The sequence below is a fragment of the Dipteris shenzhenensis genome, chromosome 4, assembly GCF_047967505.1.
Source record: "Dipteris shenzhenensis isolate YYH24624 ecotype China chromosome 4, Dip_SZ_1.0, whole genome shotgun sequence".
Lineage (NCBI taxonomy): Eukaryota > Viridiplantae > Streptophyta > Polypodiopsida > Gleicheniales > Dipteridaceae > Dipteris > Dipteris shenzhenensis.
In genome coordinates, this window is record NC_141599.1 from 22,662,982 (window position 1) to 22,687,157 (window position 24,176).

Genomic DNA, 24,176 nt, shown 5'->3' on the forward strand with positions numbered 1-24,176 from the left:
TATACCTCACTCATTGCTAGTAGGCCAGTTTTCCTTGATCTACCGGAAGTAAGTTTTTACGAACCTCTCGAAAGTTACTTATGACTTCAGGATTCTGTGATTGAGCATGTGTTTGATATTGTGGATGTACTGCAAATGCAGCTCCATGCAAAGGGGTGTGCATTTGCTTCCATCTCTTATCGGCCAAATATACCACTTGTTGCTTCTCCCTAGGGGAAAAGCGCACAAATTCTTTAACTTGTCGTATTGCTTCTGACATCTTCCAATACACTTTACCCATAACGCAGGCATCAGCATCAACCATCCTCAATACTGTTACCAATGGCTCTACACCTTCTTTTATTCTTTCGATATTTTTCTAGAATAGAGATGATTGAACAAGATGCACACATTTAGAGCCTGGTATTGCATACTGTGTCTTTTTCTCTAGCCAATTCGCCCATCATCTATCAACAATAGTCTCGACTAAAGCTTGATGCACTTCCAACAATCTAGCAAGAACTAGAAAAGAAGTGGCAAATCTAGTTTGGCAAATTTGTCTAAGTTGCTTCACAGAGTGCTGTTTGAATACTGCATGCAAGTATTGATGACTCTTTATAAAACTCACTATGGTGTCAGCATCTTGAAGTATTGGTTGCACAAATGGCAATTGTCCAATATCCTTCAACAATAAGTTGAGAGTATGAGCACCACATGGCACCCATGTCAGAGTGGGATACTTTGCCATGACGATCTCACCTGCGTCTTATAATTCGATGCATTATCTGTTACTAATGCAGTAACATTCTCACTACCACCAACTTTGCGAATTGCTCTTTTGTATATTTTTACAATATATGCCGAAGTTTTTTCTTTTAGAGATGTATCAATACTCTCCAAAAACATAGTTCCCTTGGGAGTAATGCACATTACATTTATCAAGGGTCTGGCCTACTTGCTAGTCCATGCATCAAATGCAAGAGTGCACCCATATGTAGGAATAAAGTGCAATATCTTTTTTTAAAAGAAATCCTCCACAGTTTGTTTGACTCTATCAAGATGATCCGTATGCATTTTATTATAATGTGGCAAAATAAATCCTGGTCTAGCACATGATTTCAAGGCATTACGAAGCGTGTCATCTCTCATGACATTGAATGGTATACCATTTTTAACAAAATGCTTCCGTCCATCTTAAGTGCTCTTCATGCACTTGTTGTCGAAGAAATCCATCCTCCATAGAAGATTGTTCTCCCTCTTTTCTCTTCTTTACCTAACAGACATTAGTCGCATCAAAACTAACCTGCGATGCACTTGCTAGCATATCTACATCACCCTCATGTATGGATACACTCCTCGCATTTATTGGTGCTTCTCCTTCAACCATCTCATCAACCTCAGTGCTCACATCTTGTTGATTTGCACAATTTCTTATTAGGGTCGGATTAACCACTTTCTTCACTTTCTCTAAATATAATTTGCATAACGGAAGAACATCAGATGGAGTGCATGTGCAAGCTCCAACATCACTGCCTATTCCAAGAAAATGTTGCTTGATACGAGTAGAACCACCTGCGAACTTGTGTCCACAATATTTACATTGTAAGAAAGAAACCGAGGCATGTCCTTTTTGTATCTCTGACATGTATGACCAAATCTTTCCGTGCACCATGCTTTTGAAGTTGCCAAAAACAAAATGCAAAAAAACTAATTTGAGTATACAATAGAGACATATTGCAATACACATTTTATAAAAAACAACACATATCCTTTGAAAAACACATTCAAGCATGCAATATATTAATTGTCATTCAATCACGCTCTTTTAAAATGATTCACATTCTATTGAAAGAATATTAAATATTCATTCAAAAGAAAGTGTAAGAATGAGAAAACTCATCTAATAACTTTTAAAACTTTCAATTCGTACACTTTAAAACTCTTTGTATTCTTTCACATTCTATTGAAAGAATATTACATATTCATTCAAAGAAAGTGTGAGAATACAAACACAAAATAAAATCATATTTCTCACATGAGATCTAGGGAACTCAACAAGGAGATCCTAGAACTCCCACATATAAAAATTCTCACAAGAGATCTAAGGAACTTAACAAGGAGATCTTAGAACTCCCACAAACAAATTTCATAATTTCATAAACACAAAAACAAGCCCATTTCTCATGAGAGATCTAAGGAACTCAAGAAGGAGATCCTAGAACTCCCACATACAAAAATCCTCACAAGAGATCTAAGGACCTCAACAAGGAGATCCTAGAACTCCCACAAACAAACTTTTTAGACACAAAAACAAGCTATTATTACAAGAGATCTAAGGAACTCACCAAGGAGATCCTAGAATCCCATGTACAAAAATCTATTCACATGAGATCTAAGAAACTCAACAAAGAGATCTTAGAACTCCCACAAACAAATATTCACATGAGATGTAAGAAACTCAACAAGGAGATCTTAGAACTCCCACAAACAATTTCATAGACACCAAAACAAGCATATTTCTCACAAGAGATCTAAGGAACTCAACAAGGAGATCCTCAAACTCTCACAAGAGATCAAAGGAACTCAACAAGGAGATCCTAGAACTCCCACAAACAAATTTCTAACACATAAATATCTAAAATATTTTTATCACAAGAGATCAAAGGAACTCAATAAAGAGAACCTAGAACTCCCACAAACAAAAGAACAAAGACCAAAACAAAAATCCGCAATAAAAATTTCAGGAACTCAAAATGAGATCCTAAAGCTCCCTAACAAAAATTCCATCTTATTTCGGACCTTTTCGATTGCTTTCACAACCTTGAGGACCTTTCTATTAGATATCAATGCTCCACTCTCGTGTAACTACGCGGGAACCAGCCAACTCTACTTGTAAGCCCCCCATATGAGGAGAAGGCATTTAAGTAGCTCGGTTATCTGGTAGGTCCTGGTTTGGATACCAGATGGGGGCCATGTGTGGCATGATGGCTAGACAGCTTGAGATAGAGTTGGCACACTACCAACTAGGCTACATGCAAGTGCAGGAAGGCATCCCATGACTGACCGTACTAAGGGTAGATGGAGCATTTCTTGGGGCAGCCCACTCTCGGGTTGCTCTCGGGTTGCGGGGCCCGTTTGGAGCCCCAAATGATCCTGGATGGCAAACGGGGATCGTAGGTTAGTTGCTCTATTCTGCGCCATAGTTCTAACGTGTCGTCGGTGGCCTATTTCGGGACCAACCTCCAGTCGATCATTTTGGGCCGACTGAGTCGGTCTCCCAATTGGGTCTAACCGACTACGACTAATGGCTATATAAGAGCAAGCCCATGAAGCCCATCATCATCACTAGCTACAGCAACCCTAATTCCTTAGCATCCAGCCTCCATCCTCTACCGTTTCCAGCACACCATTGAAGCTTCTCACACAAGAGTGCACAGTTGGGAGGCAGTGCCATCTATTGTATCAATTTTATAGTAATCAAATTTTCAATTCTCCATACTATCTGCTTTTCTCTCTTGCATACGAGATCATGTTATCTGTTGAGCACAGATGTTGTATTGTTTTTTTACATGGTATCAGAGCTTGGGCTCTAGCAAGAAGATTTGGTAGTGTGTTTCTGTTTGCGAGCAGATTGTGAAAGATGGCCCAGCCTGCAAGACTGCAAATCCCACTGTTCGATGAAAGCAGAAAGTTGGACAACACTAACTATCCACTCTGGAAGTTCAACATGAAGACCATCCTAAGCACATACGAGCTTTGGGATACTGCTACTGAGGTGGACATGAAGCCGGCAAATCCAGCCAATGTAGGACAATAAATAGTACCAACTACGGATGATATTCTTGCATGGACAATAAGAAATGCAGATGCATTGTGTTCTATTGTCTGCAGTGTAAGTGATTCTGTCATGACATTAATTCAACATGTCACCACAGCAGAGGAGGCATGGACGGTCTTGAAAAATCAATACGAGACCATGAATCAGATGCAAATTGAAAATCTAGAGACTCAACTCACGAACAAGAAACTATCGAAGTCTAAAGCGGTAGAGAATTTCATCACCATGGTGAAGAATCTGCGCGATCAGATGACTGTGATTGGCATCACCATCACCAACGAGAATCTAGCACGAAGGTGCATACGGATTCTCCCACCAAAGTACAACAGTCTTGTTACGGCACTGAATATGCAGAACAGAAATCTGCCCCTCAACTTTGAGGATTTCAGTGCAATGCTTCTGGAGGAGGAGTTGTGTCAAAAGATGAGGATTGGAGAAGATTGGGCTTTCTTGGCTGGATCAAAGAAAGGTAAGGGTAAGGACTCTGGTAACCCATCTTCTTCTAATGATAAAAAGAGAAAGAAGAAGATTAAGTGCTTCTATTGCAATAAGACACGGCACAAGCAGAATGAGTGCTGGAAGAAGATTGCAGATGAGAAGAACGGAGTAAAGAAAGAGTCTAGCAATAGCGCACAGGCAGTACCAGTAGAGCTGTTCGTAGCAATTGAGGAGATTTGCATGGAGGTAGTTCATGTACCTGCGGATGAACCTTGGATTATTGACAGTGGTGCATCATGCCACATGACTAGTCGAAAGGATTGGTATACCTCTCTACATCCGGTAGGGAATGACGTCCTAGTAGCAGTCAGTAATGATGCAAAATGTCTAGCAAAAGGAAAAGGTACAATTGCTCTCAAGTTAGATGGAGTTGTAAAACAGTTGTCCGATGTTCTTAATGTGCCAGATATCCAGAGGAACTTGTTGTCTATTTCTATGATCATGGATCGGGACCTTAAAGTTCACTTCAATAAGAATGGCGCACAAATTTTAGATCTTCAAGGGAAGGTCATTGGTAAAGGTACACGGCCCAACAACATCTACGAACTCTCAGTTTTTAGTGCTCGAGCCGATGTGAGCAACACTAAGCTGTGGCATGAGAGGTATGGTCATCTAAACCTTAGTTCGTTAAAGGAGATGCATAAAAGTGGAATGATTGTAGACCTACTAGAAATTACAGATCTGCTCGATGTATGTGAAGCTTGCATGATGGGCAAGCAGCATCGGCAACCCTTTCCTAAAGAGGCCAGCAGGGCAAAGGCTCCTCTACAGCTCGTTCACACAGACCTCTGCGGAAAGATGGAGACAGAAGCTTTGGGTGGTTCCTACTACTTCATGATGATGATCGACGACTACAGTAGAAGGATATGGATATACTTCCTGAAGACTAAAGATGAGGCTTTTAGTAAGTTCAAGAATGGCATGTAATGGCCGAGAATGAAACAGGGAGGAAGGTGAAGAACTTGAGATCAGATAGAGGTGGAGAGTTCATATCAAGTGAATTCCAAAGTTACTACAAAAGTCACGAGATCAAGAGGCAGAAACCTGTGCCACATACACCACAGCAAAATGGAGTAGCAGAGCACAAGATGTGTGTCATCTGTGAAATGGGCAGGAGTATGATGAAAGGGAAAGATTTGCCAAAGACTTTCTAGGCTGAAGCATGTAACACGGCAGTTTACCTTCTAAATCATAGCTACACGAAGGTTGTGAACAGGATGACTCCACTGCATGCCTTTTTTGGTAAGAAACCTTCAGCTGCACATTTTAGAGTTTTTGGATGTGACTGTTTTGTGCATGTCCCAGATGCTAACAGGACCAAATGGGAACCAAAGAGCCGAAATTGTATTTTCTTGGGCTACAATGAAGAGGCCAAGGGTTGACGTCTCTATAATCATGTTACCAAGAAGATAATAGTAAGTCGTGATGTGGTCTTCTCAGAACAGCTGCATCAATTGGAGGAGGATGCTTCCTTCCCAGACAACCAGGACCAGGATATCCATCGACTACAACCACCAACAGTAGACCGAACTCCCCCAATGGTGCTTGGGAGAATTCATGATAAAGAAGAGGAAGAAGATCCTGTAGAACCACAATGGCAACGGCCATTCCCGAAGTGGGTAAAGCAGCTATTGGATGGTAGAGAACCTCTAGCCATTGAGGAGGAACCGTCCGAACACTGCTGGTCCAAGAGATTAGAGGAGCAAAGAAGGGTGCAGGAACACTTGGTGAACTACGCTTTGATGACAGAGGTGATCCGTGCTGAAGAACCCAAGTGTCTTGAAGAGGCACAGGGTGATGATAGGTGGATGGAGGCTATGCAGTCGGAGTATGGCTCCATAATGAAGAACAACACTTGGGACCTTGTGGATCGACCGCCAAAACGCAAGGTAATCAGCACCAAGTGGGTATACAAGACCAAGTACAAGTCCGACTGCACATTGGATAAGTACAAGGCTCAGCTCATGGCAAAAGGATTCACAAAGGTACATGGTTTTGATTATCAGGATACTTTTACTCCCACAGCTTGACTAACCACAATTCGCAGTGTTTTGGCTTTAGCAGCACAGGAAACTTGGCTCGTGTTTCATATGGATGTAAAATCCACCTTTTTGAATGGAGATCTCAAGAAGGAGGTATACGTGGAACAACCACCACGTTTTATGATCCTCGGTTCAGAAGGTAAGGTCTGTAAACTAAAGAAGGTGCTTTACAGGCTGAAACAGGCCCCATGAGCATGGTACCAGCAGATTGATGCCTACTTTTTGTAAAACAGGTTCAGGAGGAGCCCATTTGATGCAAATTTGTATATCTAGAGAGAAGGAGGTAGGTGTATGATCGTGGTCCTTTATGTGGACGACCTTGTCATAACAGGGAACCATGAAGAAAAGATCTCATAGACAAAGCAGTTGCTAGGAAGAGAGTTTGAAATAACAATGCATTTTTGTTTGGGGATTGAAGTTTGGCAAGAGCCAAAATAGATCTTCATCTCACAACTGAAGTATGCTGGAGAGATACTGAAGGCATTTGGCATGGCTGAGTGCAAGACAGTTGGCACCCCTATGGAGGTTGATGTGAAGCTCTCAAACGAGAAATTATCAACACTGGTGAACAAATTGAAGTACAGAAGGCATGTGGGCAGTTTGATTTACTTGTGCAACATGCGGCCGGACATCAGTTTTGTGACTGGTGTACTAAGCAAGTTTTCCAATAAACCTCGGGAGAACCATTGGAGGGCAGGGATGCAGGTGCTGAAATACATCAAAGGCATACTTGATTATGGTAGCACCTATACCAAGGGCAACACCTTGACCAAATTTTGTGACTCGAATTGGGCAGGAGACGTGGACAGCAGGAGATCAGTGACAAGTAACTATTTCTTACTTGGATCTGGAGCTATGTCATGGGTTAGCAAGAAGCAACCCACAGTTGCTCTTTCTTCTACTGAGGCTGAGTACAAATTAGCATGTTTTGCTTCTTGTGAGGCAGTGTGGTTGAGTAGGATTTTTGGGGACATTGGTGCAGTGCAGAACAAGCCTACGTAGTTATCATGTGACAATCAGAGTTGCATGGCAATTGCAAAGAACCCTATGTTCCACGCTCGCACAAAACACATTGAGATTCAATATAACTTTGTATGTGAGCTCATCATGGATGGAGAGGTTGACTTGGTGTACTATCCAATGACAGAGAATACTACGGACATCTTCACGAAGGCTCTTGGAAGAGACTTGCTGGAGAGGCATCTTCATCGACTTGGCATTGGGCCCAAAAAGTAGTTCACTTACGGGTGGACATTGAGGGGGGGTGTTAGATATCAATGCTCCACTCTCGTGTAACTACACGGGAACCAGCTAACTCTACTTGTAAGTCCCCCATTTGAGGAGAAGGCATTTGAGTAGCTCAGTTATCCGGTAGGTCCTGGTTTGGACACCAGATGGGGGCCACGTGTGGCCTGATGGCTGGACGGCTTTAGATAGAGTTGGCACACTGCCAACTAGGCTACATGCAAGTGTGGGAAGGCATCCCATGACTAACTGCACTAAGGGTAGATGGAGCATTTCTTGGGGTAGCCCACCACTCTCGAGTTACGAGGCCCGTTTGGAGCCCCAGATGATCCCAGATGGCTCTGGGCCGAACGGGGATCGTAGGTTACTTGCTCTATTCTCTACCATGGTTCTAATGTGTCATCGGTGGCCTATTTCAGGACCGACCTCTAGTCGGTGGCCGGAAGTACCATGTGGCGAGCAGAGGATTGAGGTCATCCATCATCTAGCGTGTCTATTGTTTGCATGTCAGTTAATCATATGTTTGCTTGCATGTCTGTCTAGCTCACAAATTTTGATGCAAAGCTTTGATGAAGGTAATGTAGCACGATCAATAGAAGCAGAGACAACAACAAAGGTGAGATGGTAGATCCCATGCTAAGCTGCAGCAAATTTATGGTGGGCGAGATGGCACCACATGGACTTAAGGCAAGCGAGAAATTTATGGTGGGCGGGATGGCACCACATGGAGGTGGGGCCATAGATCGTGAGTGCCACATGTCGCCTCGCAAAGGGTTGGCAATGGTCTGATGTGGGGCTCATAGCCTATAGACATGCAATCTAGCACATGGTGCAGTGGCCCTTAGTCTGCTAATGCGAGGTCTGACACGTCTCAACCTGACATACAATCTGAAATGTAGTTTGCTAACGCGCAGTCTGACACATAAAGACAGAGAGGGAGGGGAGAGAGACAAAGAGAGAGAGAGAGAGAGAGAGAGAGAGAGAGAGAGAGAGAGAGAGAGAGAGAGAGAGAGAGAGAGAGAGAGAGAGAGAGAGAGAGAAGAAAGAGGGAGGGAGGACAGAGAGAGAGAGAGAGAGACAAGATAAAGAGAGAGAGAGAGAGAGAGAGAGAGAGAGGGTACATATATACATGTGTGTGTATGTGTGTGTGTGTGTGTGTGTGTGTGTGTGTGTGTGTGTGTGTGTGTGTGTGTGTGCATATGTATATGTATATGCATATGTTTCATATGCATAACTCTTTTATGCATATGCACATGCATAACTCTTTTATATATGCTTGTGGAAAGAGGACATCCATGATGGAAAGGAAATAAGGGATTGCATGAGGAAAATTGGGATAAAGCATAAGCACGGGATAGGGAAAGAGGGCATGATGGAAATAAGGGATTGCATGAGGGAAATTGGGATAAAGCATGAGGGCGTGATTAAGAAAGAGGTTTGCATGATGGAAATAAGGGATTGCATGAGGAAAATTGGGATAAAGCATGAGGGTGCGATAGGGAAAGAGGGAATGCATGATGGAAATAATGGATTGCATGAGGGAAATTGGGATAAAGCATGAGGGTGCGATAGGGAAAGACAGTATGCATGATGGAAATAAGGGATTGCATGAGGAAATTTGGGATAAAGCATGAGAGCAGGATAGGGAAAGAGGGAAAGCATGATGGAAATAAGGGATTGCATGAGGGAAATTGGGATAACGCATGAGGAACACTTATTTCACTAATTTTGGACTCATATGTCTACTCTTGGACTAATCCCAAAAATCCTTCCCAAATGAAAAGTTTACTTCATTCGAGAATCAAAAGTTCACTTTTTGGCACTGTCATTTGCACATAGTAAATTTCACAATGTGTCTCTATAATGGTGTACTACTAATGCAAAAACTTTGATTAAATCCTACTTTGTACTTCTTGTTTTTAACAATCCTATTCACGTTTAAAAAAAATCATGAGTTATTAATTTAAATCCACGAAAAATCAAATTCAAATTAATATAATTTAATCCAAAAAATGCATTTAAAATTTGATGTAGAAAACTATAACACTCTTGAAGTCCAAAAAATTTAAAGGTTAAAATAAACAAGAGACATGGAAGACTATTTAAATGTGCTCCAAAAATAGTAATAGCTATGCTTGCAATTTTACATTGTCATATGTTTGCAAGAAGTATTGCTCTCCATGAGTCTTTGTACAAAGGAGTCTGATACACAGCCTTTTTAATAATTCAATTCTGCCTTAACAAATGTGTTAAGTACAAATGGGCAATCATAATATTAGTCTCTTTTTAATATTTTTCCTATTAGTTGTAACATTTTATTAAATTCTCTTTTATTTTAATTTTAATTTATTTTATTTTATTTTGATGGTGATACAAGGATATGGGTTTTCAATAATGGATTCATGTTTATCATTTAGCCTATTAGAATCTCTAATTAAAAATTGTGATTATATGTTTTAGAATTATACATGATAGAATAAAGAATTTAGTATTGAGTTGCATGCAAAGTGGCATTTCCATCCGATAAGTACTTGTTTGGATAACACACCTGGGAGCGTGTTTTCTGATGGTTGTGCATGACACTAAGGCAAAAAGGGTATTTCATTCTTGATCGACCATACAAAGCATATCCAACAAGCACAATACTTTGCACTCACCTAAACCTAGGTGGTATTGAGTTGCATGCAATGTGGCATGCCCATCCGACAAGTAGTTGTTCGGATAACACACCTAGGAGCATGTTTTTTAACAGATGTGCATCACATTGAGGCAAAAACTGTGTTTAATGCTTGATCCACCATGCAAATCATATCCGCATGGACACAATACTTTACACATTCCTCAACCTAGGTGGTATTGAGTTGCATGCAAAGTGGCACATCCATCCCATAAGTACTTGTCCAGATAACACACCTGGGAGCGCTTTTTTTTACAGTTGTGCATAACACTAGGGGGAAAATGGTCCACAATGCGTGATCAATGATACAAATCATATCCGATGGGCACAACACTCTGCATGCACCTCAAACTAGGTGGTATTTCATTGCATAAAAAGTGGCGTGATAATCCGATAACTACTTGTTTGAATAACATACCTAGGACCGTGTTTTTTTATGCTTGTGCATGACACTAAGGCAAAAACGGTATTTAATGATTGGTCGACAATGAAAAGCATATCCTATGGGCACAATTATTTGCACAAGCCTCAACCCATGTGGTATTGACCTGTATGCAAAGTGGCGTGCCCATCCCATAGGTACTTGTTTGGATAACACACCTGGGAGTGCATTTTTTGACGGTGGTGCATAACACTAGGGAGAAAATGGTGTATAATGTGTGATCGATGATGAAAATCATATTCGATGGACACAATACTTTGTAGGCATCCAAAACTAGGTGGTACTGACTTGCCTGCAAAGTGGCGCCCCCATCCAATAAGTACTTGTTTGAATAACACACCTAGGACCGTTGTTTTTTATGGTTGTGCATGACACTAAGGCAAAAATAGTGTTTAATTCTTGATCAACCATACAAAGAATATTTGATGGTCATAATACTTTGCACACACCTCAAACTAGGTGGTATTTAGTTTCATGCAATGTGGCGCATCCATCTGATAAGTACTTGTTCGGATAACACACCTAGGAGCATGTTTTTTTACCACACTAAGACAAAAATGGTGTTTAATGCTTGATTGATAATGCAAAGCCTATCCAATGGTCACAATAATTTGCACACACCTCAACCTAGGTGGTAATTACTTGCATTAAAAGTGGTGCACCCATCCCATAAGTATTTGTTCAGATAACACACTTGGGAGCGCATTTTTTAATAGTGGTCATAACACTAGGGGGAAAATAGTGTATAATCTGTGATCGACCATGCAAATCATATTTGATGGACACAATACTATTCACGTGCCTCAACCTAGGTGGTATTGAGTTGTGTGCAAAGTTGCACCCCCATCCTATAAGTACTTGTTCGAATAACAAATCGAGGACCATGTTTTTTATGGTTGTACATGACACTAAGGCAAAAACGGTGATTAATTCTAGATAGACCATACAAAGCATATCCAATGGGCAGAATAATTTTCATGCACCTCAACCTGGGTGGTATTTATTTTCATGCAATGTGGCACGCCCATCCGATACGTAGTTGTTCCTATAACACTCCTAGGAGCGTGTTTTTTGATGGATGTGCATCACATTGAGGCAAAAACCGTGTTTTATACTTGATCGACAATGCAAAGCATATCCAATGGGCACAATACTTTTCATGCACCTTAACCTAGGTGGTATGTACTTGCATGCAAAGTGGAGTGCCCATCCCATAAGTACTTGTTCGGATAACACACCTGGGAGCACATTTTTTAATGGTTGTGCATAACACTAGGGGAAAAATGGTGTATAATGCATGATCGATCATGTAAAGCATATCTGATGGGAACAATATTTTGTAGACACCTCAACCTAGGTGGTATTGACTTGCATTCAAAGTGTACCCCCATCCGATAAGTACTTGTTCGGATTAGGACTGTGTTTTTTTATGCTTGTGCATGACACTAAGGCAAAAACGATGTTTAATGTTGGGTCGACAATGCAAAGCATATCAGATAGGCACAATACTTTTCACATGCCTCAAACCAAGTGATATTGACCTTCATGAAAAGTGTTGCACCCATCTCATAAGTACTTGTTCAGATAACACACCTGGGAGCGTGTTTTTTGATGGTGGTGCATAACACAAGAGGGAAAATGGTATATAATGTGTGATCGACCATGAAAATCATATACAATGCACACAATACTTTCCATGCACCTTAATTTAGATGTATTGACTTGTGTGAAAAGTGGCGCCCCCATCCCATAAGTATATCTTCGAATAACACACCTAGGATTGTGTTTTTTTATGGTTGTGCATGACACTAAGGCAAAAACAATATTTAATTCTAGATTGCCCATAAAAAGCATATTCAATGGGCACAATACTTTGGAGGCACCTCAACCTAAGTGGTATTCAGTTTCATGCCATGTTGCGCCTCCACCCAGTAAGTACTTGTTCATATAACACACCTAGGAGAGTGTTTTTTGATAGATATGCATTAAACAGAGACAAAAATGGTGTTTGATGCTTGATCAACAATGAAAGCCTATTCGGTGGGCACAATACTTTGTACATGCCATAAACTAGGTGGTATTTACTTGCATGCAAAGTGGCGCACCCATCCCATAAGTACTTGTTTAGATAACACACTTGGGAGAGCATTTTCTGATGGTGGTGTATAACACTAGGGGGGAAATGGTGTATAATGTGTGACCTACCATGTGAATCATATCTAATGGGCACAATACTGTGCAAATGCCTCAACCTAGGTCTTATTGGCTTGTGTGCAAAGTGGCACCCCCATCCTATAAGTACTTGATCAAATAACACACCTAGGACCATGTTTTTTTATGGTTGTGCATGACACTAAGGCAAAAACTGTGTTTCCATCCGAATCGACCATACAAAGCATATCTGTTGGGACAATACTTTATACACACCTCAACCTAGGTGGTATTTAGTTGCATGCAATGTGGTGCATCCATCCAACAAGTACTTGTTTGGATAACACACCTAGGAGCGTGCTTTTTTTCGGATGTGCATCACACTGAAGCAAAATTGTGTTTAATGCTTGATGACAATGCAAAGCCTATCCAATGGGCAAAATATTTTTCACACACCTCAACATAGGTGTTTTTTATTTGCATACAAAGTGGCACTCCCATCCCATAAGTACTTGTTCGGATAACACACCTCGGAGCGCATTTTTTGACGGTTGTGCATAACACTGTGGGAAAACGGTGTATAATGTGTCATTGACCATGCAAAGCATATCCGATGGGCACAATACTTTGTAGGTGCCTTAACCTAGGTGGTATTGACTTGCATTCAAAGTTTTCCCCCATAAGTACTTGTTCAAATAACACACCTAGGACCGTGTTTTTTTATGCTTGTGCATGACACTAAGGCTGAAATGGTGTTTAATGTTGGGTCGACAATGCAAATCATATAGGATGGGCAAAATACTTTGCACGTGCCTCAACCCAAGTGGTATTGACCTGCTTGAAAAGGGACGCACCCATTCCATAAGTACTTGTTCGGATAATACACCAGGGAGCACATTTTTTTATGATGGTGCATAACACAAGGGGGGAAATGGTGTATAATGCGTGATCAACATGCAAATCATATTTGATGGGTACAATACTTTGCATGCACCTCAACCTAGATGGTATTGACTTGCATGAAAAGTGGCACCCCCATCCCATAAGTACTTATTTGAATAACACACCTAGGACCGTATCTTTTGATGGTTGTGCATGACACTAAGGCAAAAACGGTGTTTAATTCTTGATCGACCATATAAAGCATATCTGATGGGCACAATACTTTGGATAAGCCTAAACCTAGGTGGTATTGAGTTGCATGCAATGTTATGCCCCCATCCAATAAGTACTTGTTTGGATAACACACCTAGGAGCGTGTTTTTTTACGGATGTGCATCACACTAAGACAAAAATGGTGTTTAATTCTTGATCGAAGATGCAAAGCCTATCCGATGGGCACAATTCTTTGTACATGCCTAAACCTAGGTGGTATGTACTTTACATGTAAAGTGGCACGTCCATCCCATAAGTACTTGTTCGGATAACACACCTGGGAGTGATGGTGGTGCATAACACTAGGGGAAAAACTGTGTATAATGTGTGATCAACCATGCAAATCATATTTGATGGGCACAATACTTTGCATGCACCTCAACCTAGGTGGTACTGACTTGCATGCAAAGTGTCACCCCTATCCAATAAGTACTTGTTTGAATAACACACCTAGGACCATGTTTTTTAATGACTGTGCATGATACAAAGGCAAAAATGGTGTTTAATTCTTGATCGACCATACAAAGCATATCCGATGGTCACAATACTTTGCATGCACCTCAACCTAGGTGGTATTGAGTTGCATGCAAAGTGGCGCCCCCATCCGAAAAGTATTTTTTTGGATAACACACCTAGGAGGTTGCGAAGTAAGTAGTTTTTAAAAAGGCATGGTTTAATGGATAGCCTATTTTAAGTAACAATTGACATTAGAAAATTATTGATGAGGTTAGTAGTTTCAAAAAAAGTGAGTTTATTATGAAAACAATTGAGTCTAATTATTATGAAAACAATTGCGCTTAGTAGGATATTTATTAATCAAAAGGAAAGAGAAGGGTGACATTAGAAAACTATTTATGATGTTAGTAGTTTTGAAAAGACGTGTTTATTATGAAAACAATTGAGTATAATTATTATGAAAACAATTGCGCTTAGTAGGATATTTATTAATCAAAAAGAAAGAGAAGGATGAAAGGAAAGGAAAAGGAAAAAGACTAGTGAAAAGAAAGAAAAGGAAAAGGAAAAAGAAGGGTACAAAGGGAAATTCTTAATTTGCCCTAAAAAAGTATAAAAGGTCTTCGTCCCTTCATTCATTCCTATCTCCATCAATTGGAGCAAGAAGCAAGAAGGAGCAAGAGGAAGGATCAAGCAGAGTCTACATCCTATCTACAAAACCTTCAACCAGCTTAGCCAGGTATGAAGAATTTATATTCATGTTTTCTTTTCTTAAATATTTAAGAAAGAGAAATTGAAAGAGAAGAGAGAGGGGAAAATAAACTTTTTAGGAAAAAGAGGGAGGCCATGGCTGACGGGAGAAGCAAGGATGGGAGGAAAGGAGAAGAGAGGCGATGGACAAGAGGAGGGGAAGGAAGAGAGGAGGACGATGAATGACAGAAGGGGCAAGGGGAGAGAGCAATGAAGGGGAGAAGGATGACGGAAGGGGGAAGGGGAGAGGGCGAAAAAAGGGAGGAAGGCCTTCCCCTCTGCTTATTCCTTGGCAACCACAATCGCCAAGGAATAAGGGGAGGGGGATAACCCCTTCCCTTTACGACAGGCGAGTGGACTGTGTCGAGCAGGCGAGCACGTGGCGGATTGCGGAAAACTCCATCAAACCAGCGGTCAGACTATGTCGGACGAGCGAGCGGCAGACTACATCTAATGGGGGTGAGCGGGCGCGCAGCGGATTGCGATAGGCGAACACGATAGACTGTGGGTAGGCGAAAGTAAGCAAAAGCGTGACGGGCGGGTCGACGGACAGACTACGAATTACGGCAGGTGGATGGTGGACTACAGTGAACGATGGACTACATTGGGTGGGAAGGCAATGGCAGACAGGCAGAAGTGAGCGGCGACTGCAACGGACAGGCGGGTGGGCGAAAGCGCGATACGACAGACGAAGGTGAAAGTGCAAGACGGCGGACGAAAGCGCAGTGGGCACTCGACGGTGGGCAGACAAAAGCAATCTACAGCGAGCGAGCAGAAGTGCGACGGACGACAGACACTCGGTAGTGGGTAGAGGAGGGAGAGAAGACAGTGTGAAGAGAATGGTAGAGAAGGAAGGAGTCTCACTTGCAGCTTTCTCACATACATAATGTGGGAATATACACAAAGGTGGAGGCTGAAAACAATTTTCCTGTTTTTAGTTATGAAAGCCAAAAGAACTCTTTGTACAAAGGAATAGGTGAACCCTATATGTGATAATGCCTTATCTGCTAGTTTTGATATAAAAGTTATTAAGTAATAATAAGCTCAATGATTATTTATTGTTTCTTTTTTGAGTTGCTAATTTATTTTTGTACATAAAACAGGTATTCATCCTAATAGAGGATATGGATGTGGTGTTATATAAGAAGAATAAAGTGGTGGCTTTTGGAAAAATTGATAGTCTTGATCCTATGAACATGTGTCATTTCCAACGTTGTGGTGAGAGAAGATGTGTACTAATAATCACCAACGTTGTAATATGTTGAATTCAACAAACTCTTTTCATATGGTGTCATATTTTCACTTTATCAGCATAGTGTTAAAATTGAACTAGAGTTCGAAGACTGCTACTATTATTATTATAGTTATTGGATGGGGGCAGCATGCACAAGTTTGGAAATTATAGCTTCATTGAGCCATTTTTTTTTTAATTAGAGATCACCACTTGACTTTTTAGCTTAATAAGGCCATATTTGTATATAAGTGACCCATTTAGTGCTCTTAAAAACCCAATTTTTGAGCTCACTAAGTGAACTTAAGTGGAGAGGATATGCTCCAAAAAAAATTCCAAACCAAGAGAGAAAGTCCAAAATTTTTGAATACTGTGTTGAGGGTGGTTCAAGAACCCAAGTGAGTCCTCCTAGAATTGTTTGCCCAAAGTTACCATGGATTCTTTCCAAGGTAGATGAGGCAAGGGTCAAGGCAGATATTGCATCTTTTCAGACACCCGTGAGACACATGCATTGCCCGAGGGGAGCATTTACAAAGGACAATAAGCTTAGTGGCCTTTGAGGCCATGATTGACTCAAGGTCTTATAGGTATTCTATACGTTAGCTTGAAAGAAGAGTAGAACTAAGATTGTGATGCTTTCGTGTACAACTTATATGATTGTGACACATTATTATAACTCCTTTGTTGCTTGGATAGTTTATCGTCCCAATTACAGTGAGAGGATGCTTATCAGAAGATGTTAGAAAAACTATTTACTACATCAGTGGCATTGTCAGGTATGCTCACTATCATATCACCTTCATTATATTTCATACAATTTTAAATGATCGATAAAAAATATTGAATCTTATGAGTGCATGTGGAATAGGTGGATCTCACAAAAAGAGATATTTATATCGAGCATCGAGAGGGCTAAGGTGGACTCCATTGAAGCTATGTGCTTGCTTGAGAAGCACTTTCCCTCAAGCATTATGATGACTCAAGTGCACTTGCTTGTACACATAATTGATAAGGTCGCCATTGCAGGAACTGTTCATAGTCGGATGTTTTTCCTTGAACAGTTTATGAAAACTTTGAAGGAATTTGTAAGGCAAAGAGCTAGACCCAAAGCAAGCATGGTAGAGGGATGGCTTGTACAAGAGTCATTAGTATACATCATAGAGTTTCTTGCATCCATGGATCCCGATATGCCACACACTCAGAACATCAAGGACGATGATCGTGTCATTGCAGAGGTTCCCCAAGGTAAAGGGGTTAAAAGAAAGATAAGCATAGAGCAAAGAGAGAAATTCAATAAGTTTTGTCTTCCCAATAGTCCCGAGATGCAAAGATGGATGGAGAGATATGAAGAGGCCAAAGCAAAAAGAATAAATGAGAGGACGAGATTTAGAGTCATGCAGAGGTGGAGGGTGCCATGTCCACTAGACCTTGCTCTTCTCCCCAGACACATGTCCCATGATTGGCTACAAGAAGCTCTTCATGAAGCCGGAGATGGAGAGAATGTAATCAATCGAGAGCTAGAGCTTGTAGTCAGATGTATGCCACATGTAAGTTTTTAACCTTTCTACTTAATTTGGGTATTTATGATCACAATTAATACAAAATGCATCCTCATTGTTTTAATCATGTTCTTTTGTAGTACAAAAAATACAATGCATTGTGGTTACATAGATGGCATTTTCATGTGGAATGCATCGATTCAAGGAGTCACATATGATTGTGGAGTTGTGGATAATACAAGATAACCGAGCAAGTGCTTCTAATACCAATCTTCTCTCCTCGTAATTAGATTCTTGTGAGACCATACGTGACATCTATGAAGTTGATTTTAGACAATTTAGTATTTTCATTCTTGATGTCAAATGGTTTAGAACCATCTACAATGGTCCCAATGCTACAGTCTAGAGAGACAGCAGTGGTTTCTTTGCCATTGACTCCACTAGATCCTGAACCAATGAAAGTGATACTTTTGTTCTTCCAGAGCATTGTGAAGAGGAACATACTAATGAATTGATTAAAAGCTAATATCTTCATTTTCAAACAAATGTTGGTAGATGTTCTTTTTTTACATAAAGCATAAATGAATATAATTACTAGAACCTAATTTGTATCTTCAAAGTAGGTGGTCTTTCATCCGAATTGTTTGGATGGATCCAAGATGGTGGTATGTGATCCAAGTTGCTTCTCGAAACAAACATATTTTTGAAGATAGGAATGTGGATACGGAGATGTCGACAGAAGATCGAAATAATGATGCCAATGGATCTATAGGGAAAAGGATGAAGATGAGGATATGGGCCATGAAGGTGACAATAATGACATTGTAATGGAGGAAGGTAGAGATCACGACTTTGCAAAAGAAGAGGGAGAACTAAAGGCCAGTGAACTAGAGGATCAAGTCTTAGCTAGACATACAAATAGGAGATGATGTAAGTGATCAATTGCATGTAAACCTTGAGATAAGACATATTTGGTGTGCAAGACATGGCTCAAGACGAACCCGTCCATGTAAATGCTATTGATTCATTGTTTTGACATCGACGAGACTTCCTATGTGTAATTTGACCCTCACATTTTTATAGTGACATTTTGTATATTAATCTGCATGTTAAGTTTACTTATCAATATATGAGCATTTTGATCCCAATTTTAATGTACATACTTTCTTTTTTTTAACCTTTAAATGATCAAACTTGTGGTCCAAAATTATTTTAAAACCCTTGATAATGACATTCTATAAGAACAATAGTAGTCGATATATATGTCGATACATATCGACCTCAATAGCTACATACATAGACTACCATATTGACTATGATTTTGACATACACCTGCACCTGCAACACTTTGCACGTTCCCCTTAATTAAATTCATTAATTTGTATCTACCACCTCTATTAACCCAATTAACCTAAGGCACGTCCCACCATCACCCTTGAATACATTAATCAACACACCTTAATTGACATTCATGTCAATCAACCTTAATCACCTTATGTTAATCGACCCTCATGCATGTGTGACGATTACTAACGCCTATTTTTAAAGATTGTGGGCTCCTATCAATATTGTGATGTAAGTCTCATAAAATCGTATTTTGGATTCATGACCTAGAGAATTTATTCAAGGGAGAGAATAAGGTGAAGATGTTGTCTCTTTATCGCCTCTATTAACCCAATTAACCTAAGGTCGTATCACCCTCTGTGTACTACCCTCACCCTTTGCGTACTACCCTCACCGACTCTACCTCACCCTCTACGCACTACCCTCATCCTACCTCTCTCAATCGCCTATTTTTAAAGATTGTGGGCTCCTATCAATATTGTGATGTAAGTCTCATAAAATCGTATTTTGGATTCATGACCTAGAGAATTTATTCAAGGGAGAGAATAAGGTGAAGATGTTGTCTCTTTATCGCCTCTATTAACCCAATTAACCTAAGGTCGTATCACCCTCTGTGTACTACCCTCACCCTTTGCGTACTACCCTCACCGACTCTACCTCACCCTCTACGCACTACCCTCATCCTACCTCTCTCCGTTCCATGCTCTTCCTCCTCTCAAACTTTCCTCCCTTCCCTTTGTCATGCCTCAACCCCCTCCCTTCCATATACTCACTAGAGGCAACCACAAACTTTCCCAAATCAAACATCTTGAGCTCCAACAAACTCTCAAATTGGCCAACACAATCCACCACCGCCCTTGAATACATTAATCAACACACCTTAATTGACATTCAATCAACCTTAATCACAAACCTTAATTGTGCAAAAAATACTAATGATAATTTTAAAAGATTGTGCACTCCTATTTAGCTTGAACTCCTATTTAACTTGAACCTTTTAAACATAAGGTTCATTAGGCTGACATTTTACCATCTTTGATCATTGCAAGCTCAAAAACCTGTTTTTTTTAACAATCTTTATTTTGGGAATCTTCTAGAGTGACATCCATGCACAGTGTTCAGGTGGCTATTTAGAATTTATCCATGGCTATTTAGAATTTATCCATTACTTAGAACATTTAACTCTATGGAACATTTAACTCTATGGATCGATGCAACTTTAGATGGACTGGAAAACATGTTTTCCAACAATATCTTTATATTGGGGACCAGTTCTCGGGCATTGCCAAAGGTAGCTGAATGGGTCCCCCAAATTTAAAAGAATTCAAAAGCTACTCGAATTAGAATTCGTAACTCATACACGCCAAAAGGGCATTTAAAGCCTCTTTCTTTAAAGACTTTATAGTGAGTTTGGCATGAGGGTTTGGAATATAGGCTATCCACAGACGATTTGCTACGATCAGCTTTTTGCTCTTACCTAGTAAAGTAGGTTGACTAGTCTAAATAGCGTGAAGCATGCCCAACCTGGCACACGGCACACGCCTCTCAAAACAAAATCCTGCTCCCTGCACACCTCTTTACTGTGGATACAGTCTGTCGTATTTTGTATAAAAATGTAGGTAGCGATTTGCAACTGTCATGCATACTCTCTAAACACAGGGACCTATACACTCTTCGCCTGTGGATTCGAACTTGGTACGCAGATCATCCAGCAAATATCAGAGTCAGTACGTAGCTTATAGCTAAAATGGCCCGTCGGAAAACTGAAACAGTATATAAACTCCTGACGAAGATTGATATAAGGATATGCTAATCGCTTTTTTGAGACGTTAGAATGGCAAACTGTCCTTTGAGACGCTAGTGGTTTTACGCGGGTAGATGCAAGGTGTATACAGCTTGCTGAATTCACTGGAACCTATCGCTGATCAGCCACGCTATCGCAAGAATTGACATACATTCTAAGGTGATTTAACATGTTTATTAGATGTCTAATGAGTCGATAATTAACATCATTAGGTCTCACTACACTGTACACGATATGTAATTCTTGCTTTTATCTTCCAGGTAATCTAACAGCCCGTTAGAAACATCATAATGTCTGCAAAACTGGGGATTTGTTAGCAAGAAACATCATAATGTCTGCAAAATTGGGGACTGATATCAGCAGGACGCACCTTCTATCATTTTTCAGGATCAAAGCTTGGCCAGAGCTTTACGATTAAGAGCTACTCATGGCATGTCAAAACACATTCGTTGTAGTTTCTACGTCATTCTGAACACTTTTGAAGGATCATAAGCTTTGACAGAGAGCTAGACATTGCGTATCAAAAGAGATTCGTTGTAGTTTGTACGTCGGTGTAAATAACTTAAGCACTTACGTAGGGTATATTCAAGCATTGTACAGCATAACTCAGCCTTGCAGGGTTCCTAGGGATGCTAGGCCGGAATTTGCGACTCTATACTGAGAAATCCCACAAATGTACACCATTATCAGCCCCGCAACAAGCCAAACAACCATTGCTGGCAGCAAAATCATACACATCCGATAGTTGCTCCGGCAGTCGATACAGATGTGCACCCGAAGAAGCATTCCAAACATCGATCACTCCAGAGTCGCACAAAAACACATGCCAGGAGTTTAGAGCGCCATATACCGTTGCATCCACTGCCATTGGACGCATCTGCAACCTTGTCAACTCCAGCAAAGTTTCCGAGGCAAGAACCCTTCCTATACCGTTGGCAGAGACAACAAAAGAATGGCTTCCCTTGACATCGAGAGTGTCACGGAGAACTTGATCCGGGTAATTCAGATTAGTGTTGACACCTTGCGTTTCTATATCGATGACACACAGCCTTGATCTCGTGGCAATCAACAGAAGCCGATCCTCACTTATACGTACTCGCGCTATATGATCAAGCTGATCAGTGAGAAGATGCCACCCTCTCAAAGCATCAGAATCAGTAACATCGCCACCATTGTAAATGAGATCCTCAGACGCACCATTCCAGATATGTATAGAGTGTCCGGGTGTCCCGGCATATAAGCCTACCCACCAAGTCGCAGTGCCTGTGAAATCTACAAGTGCGCCATCATTTAGAACATTGCCAAGATGCGCCCTCCTGTACTGCCCTCGCAGTATATTTCCAACAAACACGCTGCCGTCCAGCGATGCAAATATAACCCGGTCATCGTCAAGGAAAAGACCTGCAATGGCCCTTGAATGAAGACCAATCCGGCTTTCGTGTACAGGAATCAACGTGCATATGCATTCTTTGCTGCTGATGCTGAACACGCGCAAAGCTCCATCCGAGAAGCCTCCTGCTAAATATTTGGCTGACAAAGCCAAGCAACGACAACTGCCCCCGTTGTTAGACTCGCCCGACTCCTCATAGTCGAGAACTGAGTGCTCGGCCCTTCCCCTTCGGAAATTCGAAGCGGTTCTGTGAAGCATGCGGTAGTCCGAGTGCCACGACGGTCCAACCATCTGCTCTTGATTCCAAATTGATCGTGTGAGATTTTCCCAGAGAATTTCAGATTGTGCAACGCTCCGCCAGCTCGAGCAGACCTGGAACGTATCCAGCAAACAGATGCGTCAAATCCCGTATTGATGTCCTAATGACGTACAAATGAACGAACACAACGTGCGTTTTTTTCTTTAAACAGCGAACGAGCTCGCCCACCGTCAGGGAAATTAAAATCTTCAGGTGAACTGCCTCTCTTGACTTGTTGTTTGGACGCATGCGCTGTGCACTATTGTCGTGAGTGAAAGCAATGCAACTACACTATCGATGCTGTGATTTAAGTCAGTACGCAGAAAGTGTCAGAAGTTCTTCAGCTCGCTCGTTAAAACGATCAAATCGAATGGCCCGTCACGTTGATCAATGCAATCGTGAGAGCGACAGAGCAGAATCGGTGACCGACCTGGAAAAGGGTGGCGAGGGCAGGACCAGGAGCAAGGGGTCCGGCGGCTTGGGAGGCCTGGAGGGCCACTTGGAGAGCGACGACTTCGATACACACGTCGGGCCAGAGGGAGGCCAGGGAGGCTGAGACGGCTCGGGCCGAAGAGGGGCCGACGTGCTGCTGAAGCGGGAGCGGGCCTCGAGCTGGATCTGGTTGATGCTGTGGTTGCACTTGAGCGTGTTCTTCTTCGTCTTGCGGGAGAGCTTGATGGGGATAAGCTTGACGGGGATAACGATCTGGCTGTTGCTCAGCTGGTTGCTGTTGAACTTCTTCTTCCGGGAGAGCTTGATGGGGTTGACGATCTTGTTCTTCGTCTTGAAGGGGATGACGATCTGGTTGTTGCTGTTGCTGCTGTTGAGAGTGCGCTTCTTCGATTTGCGGGAGAGCTTGACGGGGATGATGAGGCTCCGTTTGCTGCAGTTGTTGCGGGGGTGAAGAGAGCTGTTGTGGAAGCGGGGGCGGAAGTTGGAGCTGGGGATATTGGTGGAGGTGCTGCTCCTGATTGGAAGCAAAGAGGAGGGGATGTAGAGGAAATGCGTGCTGTTGGGGGGGTTGGCTTTCGTGGATGGGAGGCTGGGGCTCATCGTAAGGTGGTGGTGGGTGGCTGGGTGAAGAAGATGGTGTTTCATCCTCCATTTGAACGTCCAACCTTATGGGCACCCCTACCTCACCCTCCGTACCCCCAATCCCTATCCATCATCCCTCGCTCCTTTTTGCCTTCCTTTTTTTCTCCACTCACACATGGTTGTTGTAATTGTGGGAGATGGTGATATGGCAATTGGAAGAGGTCCAGGAGAGGCAGATATGGAGGCTCATGGAAGGGTGTTGGCTAGGGATGGTCGAGCCTAGGGGAGGAGGGTCTTTCTTCATTCGAAAGTCATGCTTTATTGTCAAGGTCCGGGGTCCAAATC

At 41.6% G+C, this 24,176-nt stretch overlaps 1 protein-coding gene across 1 annotated transcript; it reads right to left on the bottom strand.

Moving 5' to 3' along the window:
- Nucleotides 1–21,760: 21,760 nt before the first annotated feature.
- LOC147902608 (transcriptional regulator STERILE APETALA-like) lies at nucleotides 21,761–23,901 on the bottom strand. The gene is made up of 2 exons (XM_087373901.1): nucleotides 23,227–23,901; nucleotides 21,761–22,870 (listed from the first exon to the last, which is right to left on the bottom strand). Exons 1-2 carry the CDS (start codon nucleotides 23,899–23,901, stop codon nucleotides 21,761–21,763), a joined length of 1,785 nt encoding a protein of 594 aa, XP_087230027.1.
- Nucleotides 23,902–24,176: the final 275 nt, after the last annotated feature.

What these genes read in the sequence shown, in the direction of transcription:
- LOC147902608 (XM_087373901.1), bottom strand. Translation starts at nt 23,901, where the DNA reads ATGGAGGATGAAACACCATCTTCTTCACCCAGCCACCCACCACCACCT. An exon ending in CCCTCGCCACCCTTTTCCAG is followed by an intron (nt 22,871 to 23,226) that starts GTCGGTCACCGA and finishes GATACGTTCCAG; the next exon opens with GTCTGCTCGAGCTGGCGGAG.